Source organism: Strigops habroptila, chromosome 7 (genome assembly GCF_004027225.2).
Source record: "Strigops habroptila isolate Jane chromosome 7, bStrHab1.2.pri, whole genome shotgun sequence".
Lineage (NCBI taxonomy): Eukaryota > Metazoa > Chordata > Aves > Psittaciformes > Psittacidae > Strigops > Strigops habroptila.
In genome coordinates, this window is record NC_044283.2 from 34012872 (window position 1) to 34028599 (window position 15728).

Here is a 15728-nt window from a genome sequence, read left to right on the forward strand (position 1 = left end):
CTCTCCTTCATACTTCAGTTCTTCTGTAATCATTTTTGTACTGTATTAGCAGATTTGTTCCTTAGCTCTAAGCAACGTTGCTGTAAGGCCAAACCAGGAAGACTGTCTAAATGTCTGTTCTGGCTGAAACAATGTCACACACTTGACATTTGTGAATTAATACCCAACACTGGCAGGGAGCACAAGTGAAGACAAGCTACACTTTTACAGCAGATGGGAGAATAGAAATTGGTCTGGGTTTGATAGCTGTGTCTTCACAGCAGTGTTGAATTTTGTATGAGAGAAGCACAACAGTTTAAGGATTTGCTTTCCTTATGAAATTTGAGGAGTTCAGTGCAAACTTAACTGTTACCAGCTATTCTTGAAAGTTAGCAAGTTCTCTGCCTTTGTTAAATTGATATACAAAGAAAGATCTTCGTATCAAAGGACTGATTTATTCACACACTCTTAATTTTAACCTCTGCTTGATAACCTAATGGATCTAAAAATTTGACTGTTGCATCCTGATGTGCTTCTTCCTTAGGAAATCCCAAAGGAGCTATGATCACTCATCAAAACATAGTCAGCAATACTTCAGCTTTTGTGAAAACTACAGAGGTAAACTGCAAAGGTTAACATTGTGGATTTGCAGGGGAGGGAGGAATCTCATGAGTAAAACCAACATTGGAATCTCATTAACTTTGGTCTTTTTAGTAAAATTCAAGTGAAAATGTATCTTGACAGCACTCTGCCCATGCTAGGTCAGAAGTTTAATGTTTACTGGTTTCTTCTGTCAGCATCAAGAAGTTGACAGATTTACAATTTGCTCTGATCCAAGCAAAATCTTACAAAGATCCTGATGCGGATCTACATTGCATTCTGCCATGGACTTACACTGTTTGTAAATAGTGAAAGCTCTGTATCAGAGGGTTTGTGTAGGGGCTAGCCTTTTCCACTAAGAATGGGAGAAGCTATAATGTATTTTAACCGTCTGAGCAAGCAGCATTACTATTTTTACTTGATACAGTGTTAACTTCTAGTTCACAGTAAACTACTAAAGTTCATCTGCAGGGTAGCTAAGAAGATGGTTCTAACACATACAGATGTAATTAAAAATACAATTGCACTTATTTTGAATACAATACATACGGAATTGTCTTTAAGCAACTGGTGTCACGATTAGGTCATGTAAGGTACTTTTGATATCAACCCTATGGTAAATTGGGTTAGCAAACTTTCTGACCTAAGATATCAGTGTGTATTCTTTTTCTACTTTAACCTTTCTGTCCCCATCTCCCCCCACAATGTATATAACTTCCTGTGGTTTCTGTCAGAATTTGTTTCTATTTATAATAATATGAATAACTTGTAATAATCTGATTACTGTATTCAACTCTAAAAGATTACTGTTTCTGCAATGTGTGTTTACTCATGCTACAAGTCATTGCTGTAGTATTTTTGATGAAAGAAAGACAATGCAGCTTCATTACAAACAAAACTTGAAGCCAGGGCTGTCCTTTAGACACTAGATTTCATTGTTGTGTTTAACTTGAGCAAAATAGAGAATCAACATGAATGAAATTTCATTTTACTAACACTTTCAGAAAACATTTTTACCTTCCCCTGATGATGTTCTGATATCATTCCTGCCCTTGGCTCACATGTTTGAGAGAATCGTTGAGGTAAGCATTCGTTTGTCATACTGAAGTATTGAAAAGCTTACTTTACATACAGAATGCATGTCTCTTGAATCCCAGTGTTACACACTATTCCTTTTTGACTATGAAACCTTGAGATAATGAACCTTTCCTGAACTGGAAAGCAATATCATAAACAATATCCAGTAAGTACCAGACAATTAGTTTTCATGCTGAAACATAAACATTAACCTTAGAGCTAGGGTTGATACACTGGTTTACTAGAACATGAGACAATATCAAAAAATTCCCTCTAATATAATCAGTGCATTATTAAAAATCCATGCATTTTAGTCTACAGACACTACAAATTTATTTATAATGTGGCATCCTGCTTGCTTATGCAGAACTAATTTTATGTTGGTTAGACTTAACCATTGCTTCCAAGAAACTTCAATAAAGAGGAAGGGATTTTGTTTCAGTCGAGTTCTCTTCTAGGAAATGAAAATTACTTTTAATGCTATTTAATGACAGACTTTGAAATTCTCTTGGATAGCTTGTTTTACCATATAGCAAAACCTGGGGCTTCATTTCTGAGGATGAGGGAGCTCAGGTTGTCTTAACACTGGCAGTCTTAAGGATCTCTGAGCCCACAGTTAGGTGGCATGCATTAGTGAAAGGATGCAATTTCCTTGAACTTCTTATATACAGTAGAGGCACAGGTATTTAATTACTGTACAGGCTGAAGTTGAATTAACACCTCTCCCTTAGGTGAGACTGCAAATATGTATGTTGAATGTAGTTATTTCACAATTTATGTAGCAAAATAAACAGTCTCTGTGCAAGTGTGGAAAAGGCACATGGACCCAGAAATCATCCTGTGATTTCAGTTAAGAAACCTGAGCTTTCTACCAAGTGTGTACTTATGCACATGTGAAAGTGTGTGTGTGTAAGTCATGAAGATTGGGAATAGTGTTACTGAGGAGTACAGGTGCCCTTAGGCTTTCAGCCTCTTTTTCTGCTGGTAACCTGGATACCAATTATGCTTCAGTGTCTTACTGATGCCTTGCACCAGAAGATACAAGCTGTAGGTAACAGCTCTGGTCTTGATCATACAGTAGAAATAGGATGGGAACCTGTGTTCTGAAGGATAAAATGAGAAGAAAGTGTTTGGATCTTGGTATTCCTCTGCTGTTTGAGGTCTTCACAACGTAGGTGATTGCTTGCATATTTACATAAGGAGATCAAGCAAGAACACTTTTGGTAGGAAGGAGGAAAGATTTGTTACTGTTTGGGGTAGGTATGAACACAGGCTCTCTGAGAAGCAATCTTTAGAGTGATACCTCAGTCATAAAGCTGATGTTAGCAGATTTTTGGCTTCCTTAGAAAGTTAGAGGGTCAGCAAACTTGACAGGACAAATGCAGTTGCTGCTCAGTCCCTCTGAACTGATGCATTTGCTGCTTTTTAGCAGATGGTGGCAAAGTGCTGGTGAAGGGGGAAAATTGACACTTTAGTATGTCTTGTGCGGAAAAGATGAGAATGGATGTCAGGGAATGAAGGAAGCATAAGAAATAAAACCAAGTAGGTATAGATAAGCACAAGAGGAATAGAGGTTTTGTTAAAAAGAAAAAATGAAATCCAAACAAAATAGGAGAAAAAGGGGGTGTATAAGTGTGGGGGGTGGAGCTTCTAGACTTGTAACAGAGAATACAGAATAAAATAGGATGCCTTTCTCGGGGTAGGTCTGAAGTAATGCAGAAATAAGCAGTGGCTCTGCTAGAATCTTCTAAATAGCATCTTGATCACCTAACAACAAATTCTCTGCTCACATCAGTTCCATGAAACAGGAAGAAAAACCAGAGTGCAAGAGAATGGAAATCAAGTAGCTTAAGGCAAAAATCCCTAATGGATTAGTAAATAGTGTGTGCTGACTTCAAATGCAGAAATGCAGAGTTTCTTAGTATATAGCAGGGAACAAATGGAGGTCTAATATTTCTACATAAGCTTGTTAAATATTTAAAAAAGTTCTGCTTTTTGATCTTTTGCTACCTCTGAGTCACTGGCATTGCCTTATTTGGCCAACTGCCCTTTTTACATAGAGGACTTTGTGCTGCATCTTATTCTGTCAAAGTCTTTAGCCTGTGTACACCAGGCATATCTTGGTCTTTCTAGTCCCATGCTATAATCTGAGAATGCTGCAGAACTAGTCCAGAAGCTGAGAGGACTTAAGGTGGATCCCATGCAGTCTGCTCTCCATAGGTGTGTTATGCATATACAGCTAGAACACATTATACATCCTGTGTTTTCAGTGTTTACTTTTTTCTAACAGTGTGTGGTTCTGTGCCATGGAGCTCGGATAGGATTCTTTCAAGGGGATATCAGACTACTTATGGATGACCTAAAAACACTACAGCCAACTGTATTTCCTGTAGTACCAAGGCTGTTGAACAGAATGTTTGATAAGGTAAGTCTACAGGCATGAGTCTAGACCTGTGCAAGGCTTTAAGAGACTTCATGAAGTCTGTGCTGCCAGGGTAGGCGTAACTGTTGTGCTCTGGAATGTTAAATCTGTATGCTAACCAATCTGTACATCTCTTTCTAAAAGAGGGCTGAAAGTACAAGGAGTAGTACCTGGTGTATGAAAATATTTCTATGCAGTAAATACTAGTGTTGAAGAGTCCAACTAGGGGACTTGGTTCCCTCTGGCTTGATTAATGATGTACTGTTTTGCTCTGAGCAAGTTATTTAAGTCCAGTCTACTACATGAACATGAGGCTTAGCACCTGCATGCCACGCTTTTAGCATCTGACTCATGGAGTGGAATTTGCGCACCAAGGTCAGGTGTTTGCCTCTTTGCATAGACGCATGCAAGTTTCCTACACAGCAGCCACTGTGTTCTAGCAGGGAGAGCTATAAACCAGCCAGTCGGCAGTGCTGGGGAAGAGGGTGTGTCAGCAGCCCCAATCTCTCCTGTGCTTGCTGCTTGGCTGCTTAGGGTCACCTGAGGTGGGAATTCAGCAGCAGATTCTTTTTCTGGACTGAAGATTTTAAAATCACCTGTTTGCATATGGATGACTGACTCTTCTTAGGATACAGTCAGAGCAGTTGAAGGATGTAACAAGAAGTCCAGTGACTACTAAAGAAATTGCAGAGCTTGTCTATGCTGTCTTAGCCAGGAAAGTGTTCTAATCATGAGACTAGAGGAACATCAAGTAATACAAGGTTATGTTTGGCCACAGGAACAAATAGCGCAACTTTGATCCATTTGGAGGGGAGGAAATCCTGAGACCAGCCTGTAGTGCTTAAAATATAGCCACTCATTCTGCTCACACGTTCTTGTACTGGAATTTTAGAAGCAGAGCCAAAGCTTGGGGCACTCTTCTCCTTTCACGATGTCCTCTTGCTTGTTAACTCTGGTGGCCTGAGGCTTTCACACTTCTATGGCACTGGTTCAACCACACCCAGTCTTGCAGTAACACAGCATGTGAAGTCAACAAGTGGGAAATTGGCATGGTGAGGGCGCCATAATGCTGAAGAGCTTCTGGGTCTTTCTTCTTCCAAGTGAATATCCTAATCTGTGGTCTGTTTAAGGCTGCTCTTTGACTTCCTGAGAGTACATAGCAAGCGCCTTTGAAAAGTGATCTAGAAAGTGAGTTTATATATGCAAGACAGACCTCCTTCTGGTATTTCTGAAGAGACCTGCATCTCCTCAGAAACCCTTGTTACTTTAAGTATTATGGTGGTGTGCTTTTCAGAATATGCTGAGGATTACAATCAATTTGAATTCTAATCATTGTGGAATAGAAAAGGAAAACATTTGTTTCATTCATTTAAATGAAGAAACTATATACTGAAACAGCATTGCACATTTTGCTGGGATGAAAGAATTGGTTCAGTGCTAACTGGTGAGCATCTCTGAGCTAAGGTAGAGGCCAAGATCAAGATCCACAAGTATTTCTTACTAGAATTAAGATACCTCCCAATAAAGGTTGTTTAATTTACTTGGTTTTCACTGTTGAGAATCTCTAAGCATGCTTCTGTAAGAAAAAGGGAATGGTATTTTGTGAGGCTTCTAACCACAGATCATCTTTCTTAATAGATTTTTGGACAGGCAGATACTACAATAAAGAGGTGGATGCTGGATTTTGCTTCCAAGAGGAAAGAAGCAGAACTCAAAAGTGGTATAGTTAGAAATAACAGTTTCTGGGACAAAGTCATCTTCCGCAAAATACAGGTATGCTTGAAAGCCTCTGAATTTAAGTTTGTAGCTGTTGAGTTTCATATGAATAGTTACAATCTGGTATGACTTTTATCACTAACTGGCTACTCCAAATAAAAATCAAAGCTGTCTTTTTTATTTTTATTTTATTTCCAACTTTGCTTTTTCAACCCCCTTAGTTCTAATAATATCAGCTAACTGTATTAGGTGGGTTACTCTAAAACAGTCTGGTGCTTCTCTCTCTTACCACTTTGAAAGCAATCACTGTCCTTCTGAAGGAGGAATGCTAAATGTGACAGGGCCACCTGTAGCCCCTACTGCCTCCTCACTGTTGGTTACTAGTAAGTTACACCTGCTATTATATCTGGCACTCACTTGCTATGGCCTTAACTTTGGTTGTACAACATGCCCTGTCGCTGCTTTTTATAGCATTCAGGATGTATAGAAGCTGATACAAGGTAGTTAAAAATAAAGCTGTTGCTGTAAGGCCACAACTTAAGCTCTTCAGGCTGTTGACAGTCTGCATTGCAGTGACACCACAAGCATAGTCTTTGTAGATGCTGTATGTTTGAGATACTGTTTCCTTAAGCCATTTATGCAATTAAAAACACTGCAAGAAAGACACCTTGCAATAGGAGACTAAACTTTAATCTCTTAATACTTGTGGGTGGCACTGTAGGTGAATAGCGGCTGAGGATGGGAAGGAAAAACACTCTGGAAATCTCTAAAATGCTTTTGGTGTCCACAGTATCTTGTATCTGTTGTAGGCAAGTTTGGGAGGAAAAGTAAGGCTGATGATTACAGGAGCAGCACCTGTATCTGCAAGTGTACTGACCTTCCTGAGAACAGCTCTTGGCTGTCAGGTGAGTTTCCTGGCCTTAATCCTAAACCATAAATATTTTAATACCCAATTCCAGCTATGATGTTAGAGCATTTCAAGTAGTCTGATTATATGGATAACTCCTACTGGCATTCTTCTTAGAGACTACAGAAGTGTGTACTCCTTTCCAGAGTTTCTCTGTCCCCTGAGATTTATGTGTTCATCCCAAAGTCATTATTATAGCTGAAGTAACCAGCTGAACTGTATTAAGGGAAAGATCTGAGTGGGTGGGGGCACTCCTATAAGCAATAATAAATGTTCCTGGATTAAATTCCTGGGGCTTGCCTCACTTACAGAAGTATTCATAACTACTGTAGAGAATCAAATCAATATGGTGATACTGTAGTGTTCTTGCTTTGAAGATGAGACTGGGGAGAATCAGATTGCACACATTGCATTTATCTTCAGAGTCTCTTCAAAGTATATGCTTTTTGAGGCAAAATCTGCATAACAGTGGCACAGGATGGAACAAATGTGTTGAAATAAATTTAAAGGATTGAAAGTGCTCTAAAATGTGAGGCTTCTGTGACTTCTTGAAGTTAATCAGTAGTGTGCAGGTGTAGCAATGCATTCTGCACAGAAAAGGGAAGCCTGTCTTCTGTTTAATTGCAGAGCTGTGATGGGCACAGGGATTCTGTTCCTGGCTGTCTTGGACAAACCTGTTAAATGATGTGAATAAAGTCATTGCTAGTACCATTATTCTTTGGTTTTTTCTCTTTCTCCCTCTGTTTTGTGTTTTCATCTCTACAGATGTCATATATCATGAAACTTTGAGTAACTATTGGAACTGAATGTGGAGTATTAGCACTTAAAATTGTGTATTGTGATAAAACTCTAATATAGTGATTTCTTTCTAGAAAATGCTGGGGGTTTTGCTGAACTCTAACAGCTAGAAAATGAAGCAAAGTATTAATTTCACTTTAATAAACTGCATATTGAAAAATAAGGATCTTAATCTTTTGGTTCATGTCCTAGTTCTATGAAGGTTATGGACAGACTGAATGCACAGCTGGATGCTCACTGTCACTGCCTGGTGACTGGACAGCAGGTATGGTGTTCAACAGTCTGCCAGTCTGTTAAATTTCAGGATGCTATTAAAGGTCCCTGATGGCATTAGTCTTCAGCATAAAGCTCTTGTAAAACAGAAGATGCTGCTTTTCTTCAAGTGAAGTAAAAAAGTTTTGATGGGATCCCTTGAAGTTTCTACCCTTAAATGGCTAGGAATGTTCAGTAATCCAAACTTTTAATAGGCTTTGTCCTTGTAAGTTGAAGTGGATTTAGGAGATGGGAGGTCATAGTATCAACCCTTGTCATTTTTATAGAACAGGAATCTGCTGTGTATAAACACATTGCTGGAAATTTAAATTGCATTTTTGGTGTTGGAACAAACAGTGAGCATTTGTCAGCTGTTACATCTCTAGCTCCCTAACTGAAATAAGATTGATAATTGAAGCTATGGTGGGACTTCTGCTACTTAAATGTGTCCATAAAGTGAAGATCCTGATTATAAGAAAAAAATCCTGAGTACATGGTGCAACTTTTAACATTCTAGGGATATCTGAGAATTTAATGTTTCAGTCCCAGCAAAACTAAGCTATTACTGTCCCGGTATTGGTGTAGTGCATTATCAGAAATCAGTTTTCCATCTTTTTTACTTTAGCATGTAACAAGGTTATTGTTTTAAGAACCTGACATAAAAAGCAGTGCAGGCTGTTGAAGTGTTACTTTGTCTAATAGGGCATGTTGGAGCACCCATGCCATGCAGTATCATCAAGCTTGTTGATGTACAAGAAATGAACTACTTGGCTGCCAAAGGAGAGGGTGAGGTAAGTAATTTCAAAAGGTCAATGTGAGCCTCTTAGGAAATCTTGGAAAATGTTTTTTCTTCATGAAATAACTCGCTGAGTTTAGTGCAAGTGCTAAACAAGGCCTGCTACCTAAAATCATGGAATACCTAAAAAAAAATGCCTGCATGCGATGTCAGCTAATAATTCACAGAAGCAAAATAGGAAATGGTGTATTGGGAGAAAAAGCTGCTTACTGTGGGATAACAGATTACTATGTATTTATGATTGTATGGCTAACATGCCATCTACCAGCTGTGGGATAGCTGAGAAGCTACCTGTCTCATAGTGCATTTACCCTCCAGTAAAATGCTAGCAGAAGGGTTCCTCCCCCTTTCTCTCCCTCTGCCACTGTCAAGTGCTAGGGAACATGCTGATGCGTGTAGCTTGTTACCCCGCTTGTGATGTGAGATGAGGTAATCTAAAGTGGCTGGAACACCATTAGGAGAAGTGGAGCCAAAATGTCATGAAGGCTGCTAATGATTTGTGACAACTGCCTGCGCATTCTTTTCTTCTGCAGCCTGCACAAATTTAGCATGTATGTCTTCAAATTGCACTTTGAAGACTCAGCTTTTGTGTGTAATGCTATATGCTGTCTCTTTCAATATTTTTTCCCAAGTAAAAAATATACAGCTTGAACTTCGTGTATATACTTTGAACAGATGTCCATGCAGTAATGTATTTTCCCCAAGCCCTGAAAGCGAATTAACTGTGGTGTCTTTTATATGCTTTTGAGAGGCCTTGGGGGCAGTTGAGGAGTGAGAAAGGAATAAATAAAAAGTAGCTTAAGCAAGTAGCTAATTTGTGACTGCGAACAATCTATAATCGTAATTTGCTCTGGTTGTAATTTGTATGAGACTAGAGGCAAGTCATTAGGCTTTAATTCCCAGAAATACTCAAGGGTTTAGTTGGGCTTGGTGGTGGGAAAATGTGGGCAAGTGGACAGCAATGTCAGGATTCTTTCCTGTACTGCATATGACCCTATGTTTGCTATTCCATGATTCTATGTTTAGTCCTTTTTTTTTTGCTTCACTTTAAATATGCTTCTAAAGCTTGGTCTGCTTGAGGAATGTAAATTCTTACAATGTGAAACAGTTAAGTCTTTTTTTAAAAAGACCCAAAACCTTCCAAAATGTTTTGTTTGCACTTACCTTGCAAGTTTGCTGTTTCCAAAGGAATTACTTTGGACTTTGGAATAAATATGGTAGCACCTTAATATATCAGGTACCATCTTAGTCTTTCAGTCTTAACTTCCTCAGTGTGAGCTATTCTGAATTTAACAAACTCAGTCTAACTTGTTTCGCAGAACTGAAGCCCACAGCTATAGAATTGGCTCCCATTATCTTTTGCCTAAAGTAGATCTTCCTCCTCACTGTCTCGCTGTCTGTCTGCTCTTCAGCTGGATTAAGCACTCCTAGTTTTCCTTTCTGAGAGTAAGCTTTCAGTATTCTCCATTCTGTCAGCCTTGCTTTTTGCTTTTGCCACTTATTCATGTTCAAGAAGGATAAATTTGTGAATAGAATCATAAATCCTCACATGCAGATGAGGTCTTAGTGCCAGTTAGCAGCATACAGATAATGGTTTGCTGTCTCAACTGGGAAAAGCTGTCACCTAATGCCATCCTGTGATTGTAGGAGCCATGAAAAAATGAAACATTTGATCAGTCAGCCATTTACTTGACTGGGACGTAGAGATCTCCTCTACACATATGCTTCCAGATAAGCTCTGTTTTATAGCAGAAATGACTTGGTTCTTAAAACATGATCTTGGTTTGGTCACAAGTTTGGTACTGTCTCTACAAGGTCATCAGAACCCTCACATACTCAGATTGCCCTCCTATTGACATCTCTGTTCATTGTATTGTAGTTCACCAGTGTGCCTATATTTTCGGTGCTTACCTCCGCATAAAATACTTTGGGGATTTTCTTGGGAGTCTTTGGACTATATTTCTTTTATGAACTACGTAATTTTTCCTTCTGGTCTGAGAACTGATATTAGTGCCTCAAGATTCTTTAGCCAGTTCCTTGCCCACTTCAAAATTGTACTAATCCCCTAGACTAATAGTTGTCCTATAACTTATCCACCCCTATTGATATTATCCAGTTAAGTTTAACTTAAAACTGGATTTCTCTATCCCCTTCTTCTAGATTTGTTCTTGAGTCCTGATATTATTGCTCACACCAGACCCTTCTTGCTGTCTTCCATCATGCCAAGCTGGTGTGATGGTTTGAATCCTTTGCTGCTTCTGAGGACTCCTGTAGAGCTTTCAGGGACTTTGGACTCTCAATTCCCAAACAGTTGTGTACAGTGGGCATCTTTAAGTTTTGCTTCAGCCTTGTTTATCTCTCTGTCCTCATTTCTAAGGAGTTATTTTTAATGTTTATAGTCCTGCAGATCTTTAAATCTGTCCTGTGTCCTACTCTCTCCACCAGAGAAAGCTTGCACAACCTTGGCTGTTACATTGAGAAGAAAATACTTAAATCTGGGGTCATCTCTGGATACTTCAGGCTCTACTCCATGTTCCTGACTAGTTGCTTTACTTCTATGTTCTCTTACTGACAAACGCTTGCTCTACTCATGGTTTTAATTTAGCTTGTAAGGTCTAACCTGATTCCCTGGCAGCCTCTTCACTTATAAACCTTTAATCTTGTTGGTTTCTTTTCATACCTTGTAAGCATACTTTTTGATCCTAATAATGCCCATGCCTCCAGGGAAGCTGTTCTTGGTTTTCTACTTGGTATACAAATCCAGGCAAACTTCAATTTAAAGAAACTGCAGGTTCCCATTATATAGGAGTCTTGCGTGCTCTAAGGTATTAACTGTGTTACTTCTGAACAACAAACATGTAATTTGCTTGATATGCATTTTTTTTCATCGCTAGTTTTAACACAATGCCCCTGCTGCTTACCAAAGCTGAAACAAGCATGCTGTCAGGCTGAGGGGTAATATTTCTGGATTCAGCAGAATTTCTTCAGATAAATAAAAATTTCCTCTGATAAATTCAGATTATACAAACAGCAGGTAGGAACACTGCTGCTAGACTGAAAGAGAACAGATGCTTCTAATAGCTTATTATACTTCATACCAATGGAAAACGTTAGGTCTCCAAAAACCATGAGCAGGAATTTCTGTACCAATGCATAAACTTCATCTTGTCTTTTTAGCAGGGGTTATTTAGAACCACTGGAGAAAGCATTCATTGAAGCTGTGTTTGCTAATCTCCCTTCATAGTACATACACTAATAAATGGCTGTTTTTAGGTGTGTGTAAAAGGGCCAAATGTATTTCGTGGCTATTTGAAAGATCCAGAAAAAACAGCAGAAGCTCTGGACAAAGATGGCTGGCTTCATACAGGAGATATCGGGAAATGGCTACCAGTAAGTTAACTTATAGAGCTAAAATGTACTTCTATAGTTATCAGCAGTAACTTGACAAAACAGAAAATATTTGGTATTGAACACAATGAATTACGTGAAAGACAAGTTATTTTAGGAGGAGGATAATTACTGTTCTAGACAAATTTGTGTGCCGAGGGCTGAAAAGGTATTAGCAGTGCCAGTCCTGAGGCTTTCCCTAGTTTAGGTTAGCTGATATAGACTCTGTTTACTTCTAACATCAGCTTGACAGTGCTCTGGCAGTATTTTGCTGTACTAGTGTGGCATGCTTAAGCTGTGTAGATTGGTGTTTTCACTTGAAGTGCCTCCTCTGAGTGGAAGTTATTTCTGTCAACAGAATGGTACATTGAAGATCATTGACCGGAAAAAACACATATTTAAACTAGCCCAGGGAGAGTACATAGCACCAGAGAAAATAGAAAATGTGTATCTGAGATGTGAAGCACTTGCTCAGGTGTTCGTCCATGGAGAGAGCTTGCAGGTAAGTATTCTTTAGGGAACTTCAAAAATAAATGCAAGAAGAGACTGCAGAAGAGTCTTTTCCTCTCTCCCCCACCCCAAACTTTGGGACTGAAACCTTAAGGTTTTTTTAACATTACACATTTTGGTTCTTTTGACACATTTTTGTACTTTGGGCTCCAGCAGTCATATAGCATGTTTCTGGATTTAGTTTCAGACAGGTAGTGAAGCTGGATTAATTTGAGTATTAATAACTCATGGAAGTTGCTAACAATGTGCAGGGGAAGGAGAAAAAAACAAAACCCCACAACACAAAAGGGGTGGAAAAACCCCACCACCACCAACAAAAAAACCCACCTATATCCAAGATGTCCAGGCTTTTACAAGTATAAACTGAAGTGTGGCTCTTAACAAGAGTAATTCTCAAATACAAATTCTGAACTGCACTCCCACATTAAAGTTGCAGGAAGCTGCTGACTTTACAGCAGGGTCAGAAATGCTGTCTAAAACCTAACACTAACTAGTGTGAAATGTGTAGGAACTAAAGTGTCGACTTAAAAAGGAGAAATGCTTGACAAAAATTCTTTTTTAGGCCTTCTTAGTAGCCATTGTGGTACCTGATCCTGAGACTTTGCGCAACTGGGCCAAGAAAAAGGGATTTGAAGGCTCATATGAAGAGCTATGCAAAAACAAGGTGAGTCATATCTAACTACAGTTAGCTGTTCTGCACCACCTTTTTCAAGCTATACAATGTATTCTTGTATCCACAGGAGCTTAAAAACTATGTTTTGGAAGACATGGTGAGGATTGGGAAAGAATCTGGTTTGAAGTCATTTGAACAGGTAAGATGCTTGTGAGCATGATTCTATGAATTAAACACCGAATTCTTTAAACTTGTCAACACCAATATAATCCGGTTCTCCAGAAACTGCTTTTAATTTGCATCTGGAAAAAATCTAAAGTGATAGGCTTTATGATGTCTGGGTAATTGTTTAATAGCCTTGTCTATTCAAAGGATTGCAGCTTGGCTAGTAACTGTTTACTTTCCAGGTCAAAGACATTGCCATGCACAATGAAATGTTTACTATTGAAAACGGCCTGCTGACACCAACACTGAAGGCAAAGAGACCAGAACTGCGAAAATATTTCCAGTCACAGATAGATGAACTCTATGCCAATGCCAAAATGTAACTGACAATGGAATGAGGGAAGTGGCACATGTCTGATGTCTACTGTTGGCCTTCGTATCTGTAATTTGACTACAGCAAACATAGGGAAGGAAACTGTGCAATCATTAACTTGTACAAAAATGGGTACTTGCCATAGGAACACTGAAGAAATGGAACACTGCCTTACTGTCAAGTTGTGTTGCATACTGTTTTTATGGTGACCTACAATTTCCAAAAAGAGCCTTAACTATAAATGGTAACTATATCTAAGTTATTTAAGACTTCCTTGGCCAAAAATGGGACTCTCCTTCACCAAGGAGCTAAGGTTTTCTTATTGCCAGCATGTTTGCTGTCTGCAGTGTATTTTGCAGTTGTCAATTCCACAAAGGATTTGGCAGGTTTGAAAATGCCTCTAAGTATCTTGCGTCCTCAGAAGGATTACTTAATCTGTTCAAAAAGAAAAAGACAAAACCCCCAACCACTAAAACCCCAAACCTTTACAGCTATATAACTGGTATCATATCTTGCATTAGTCCTAATGTTAACTGGGGCAAAATAGCTGAGGGGTTTTTTTCTTCCCTTCTGTATCTGCAGCCAGTTCTGAGATCTACTTTTATAAGGTAGAAGTCAGAACTCCACACAAAGGAGGCTGATGAATACAAGTTCCTCAGAGTAAGCCTGCATATGGTGGTTCTGCACTGAAAGTGTGGATGCAGTTAATTCAGCAAGTGTAGCCTTTGCTGCATGAATGCAATTCCAGAGTGGTGCCAGCCTGGTAAATGAACAGATCCTAACTCTGGCAAGAACACTGGAGACCTAAAAACAAAACCATTCAGGAGGCTGGCTATGCTAACAGTCAGGTAAACTGCACCTGTACTAGCCACTCATTTCCCTGTAATGAGCGTGTATTTAAAATGCATTTTAAAAATGTGCCAGGTCCTCTGTAAGCAGAAGAGCTTCTTGACATAACCTCTGTTTTCTGTGCTTTATGTATGAGCCACTGAGTATTCTTCACTGAATAGCAAAATAAATCGGGTAGAATGTTTTTGCCTGATGCTTTGCAGCAATTGGAAGTATTTATGTATGCCAACAGAACTGTGTGTTGGCACAGGGTAGGTATTTGTTCAGGGATAAAAACCTAATTCCCAGATAAATTACAAAATAACTAGTTAAATTTGAGAAATCAGCAGAAATAAGCCTTATTACAGCAGAAGTCTTTTACTATCCTTAACAGAGTTGGTTTTGCATTAGCATTCATTGCTGTTTTCAAAAACATGGATATATGTAAAATACAAGCACAACAAGGTTTGCACTAAGATTTGTGTGTGATTGTAATGCACTACTCTGTAGCATAATTTCATACATGTGTGCAATTAAGGTACACAAATCAAAGTCAACTGTTAGAGCAGTAGTTTGTTACATTGGAATTCAAATGTTTGCTTAGTGTTGGCTATTTCTATGTTTTATAAAACCAAAACAATTTTCAAAACCAATGAAGGAAACCAAAATAAATATTTCTGCATTTCAACTTGGTGAAGTATTTGTTTATCAAGGGAAGATGCTGCTGACTAACAAGCCCAGGTGTCATTTGGTAACTGACAAGCTGTAAAACTCCACTGCTACAAATGTACTAAATAGAGGACAATGCTGGGTGTTGACACTTTACTTCTGGAAGGTAACTTTCTGCTTTGGTCTGATACTTGTGTAGGCTTTTGGCCAACGTTATAAGCAAGGGATGCTGTTGATTTGTTGGCCAGGTTGTACAATGCCACATACACACAGAAAATGGGGTTTGGGTGGTTTTAGTCATGTTACCTGGTTACAGGGCTAGGTGAATCCATCTGAACACTGACGCCCCCTTGTGCCGCTGGGCAGCAGCCAACTTGGATGGAGAAAAAAATAAAATCTTGGTATTTGGAATGGGGAAACGCTACAAGAAGTACCTGTCAGTGCACAGGTACCTCGGTAATCCGTTCTGCAGTGAGCCGTGACCACTGCAGCTAGGCCAAGGCGTTACCAGCCGGACGAGCTTGCTCTGATTCCTCCTGGCAGCTCGCCCCGCGTTCCGGCGGCATCCGCCCTCCTCACCCCGCTACTTCCACCTCCCCCCTTCCCCGCCCGCTCTCAGCGCGGCCCCGCTGCAGC

General features: G+C 39.3%; 1 protein-coding gene across 1 annotated transcript in view; it reads left to right on the forward strand.

Annotated features, from left to right (window-relative positions):
- ACSL1 (acyl-CoA synthetase long chain family member 1) overlaps positions 1–15111 on the forward strand; it is a 38618-nt gene extending 23507 nt beyond the window's left edge. Inside the window, exons 10-21 of the mRNA XM_030493134.1 lie at positions 524–597; positions 1584–1661; positions 3947–4081; positions 5717–5851; positions 6604–6699; positions 7692–7764; positions 8454–8542; positions 11821–11937; positions 12293–12436; positions 13007–13108; positions 13185–13256; positions 13465–15111. Coding sequence (XP_030348994.1) covers positions 524–597; positions 1584–1661; positions 3947–4081; positions 5717–5851; positions 6604–6699; positions 7692–7764; positions 8454–8542; positions 11821–11937; positions 12293–12436; positions 13007–13108; positions 13185–13256; positions 13465–13605 — 1256 coding nt within the window. The 3' untranslated portion in view covers positions 13606–15111. The remainder of the gene's footprint in view (positions 1–523; positions 598–1583; positions 1662–3946; positions 4082–5716; positions 5852–6603; positions 6700–7691; positions 7765–8453; positions 8543–11820; positions 11938–12292; positions 12437–13006; positions 13109–13184; positions 13257–13464) is intronic.
- The last annotated feature ends 617 nt before the right edge of the window (positions 15112–15728 follow it).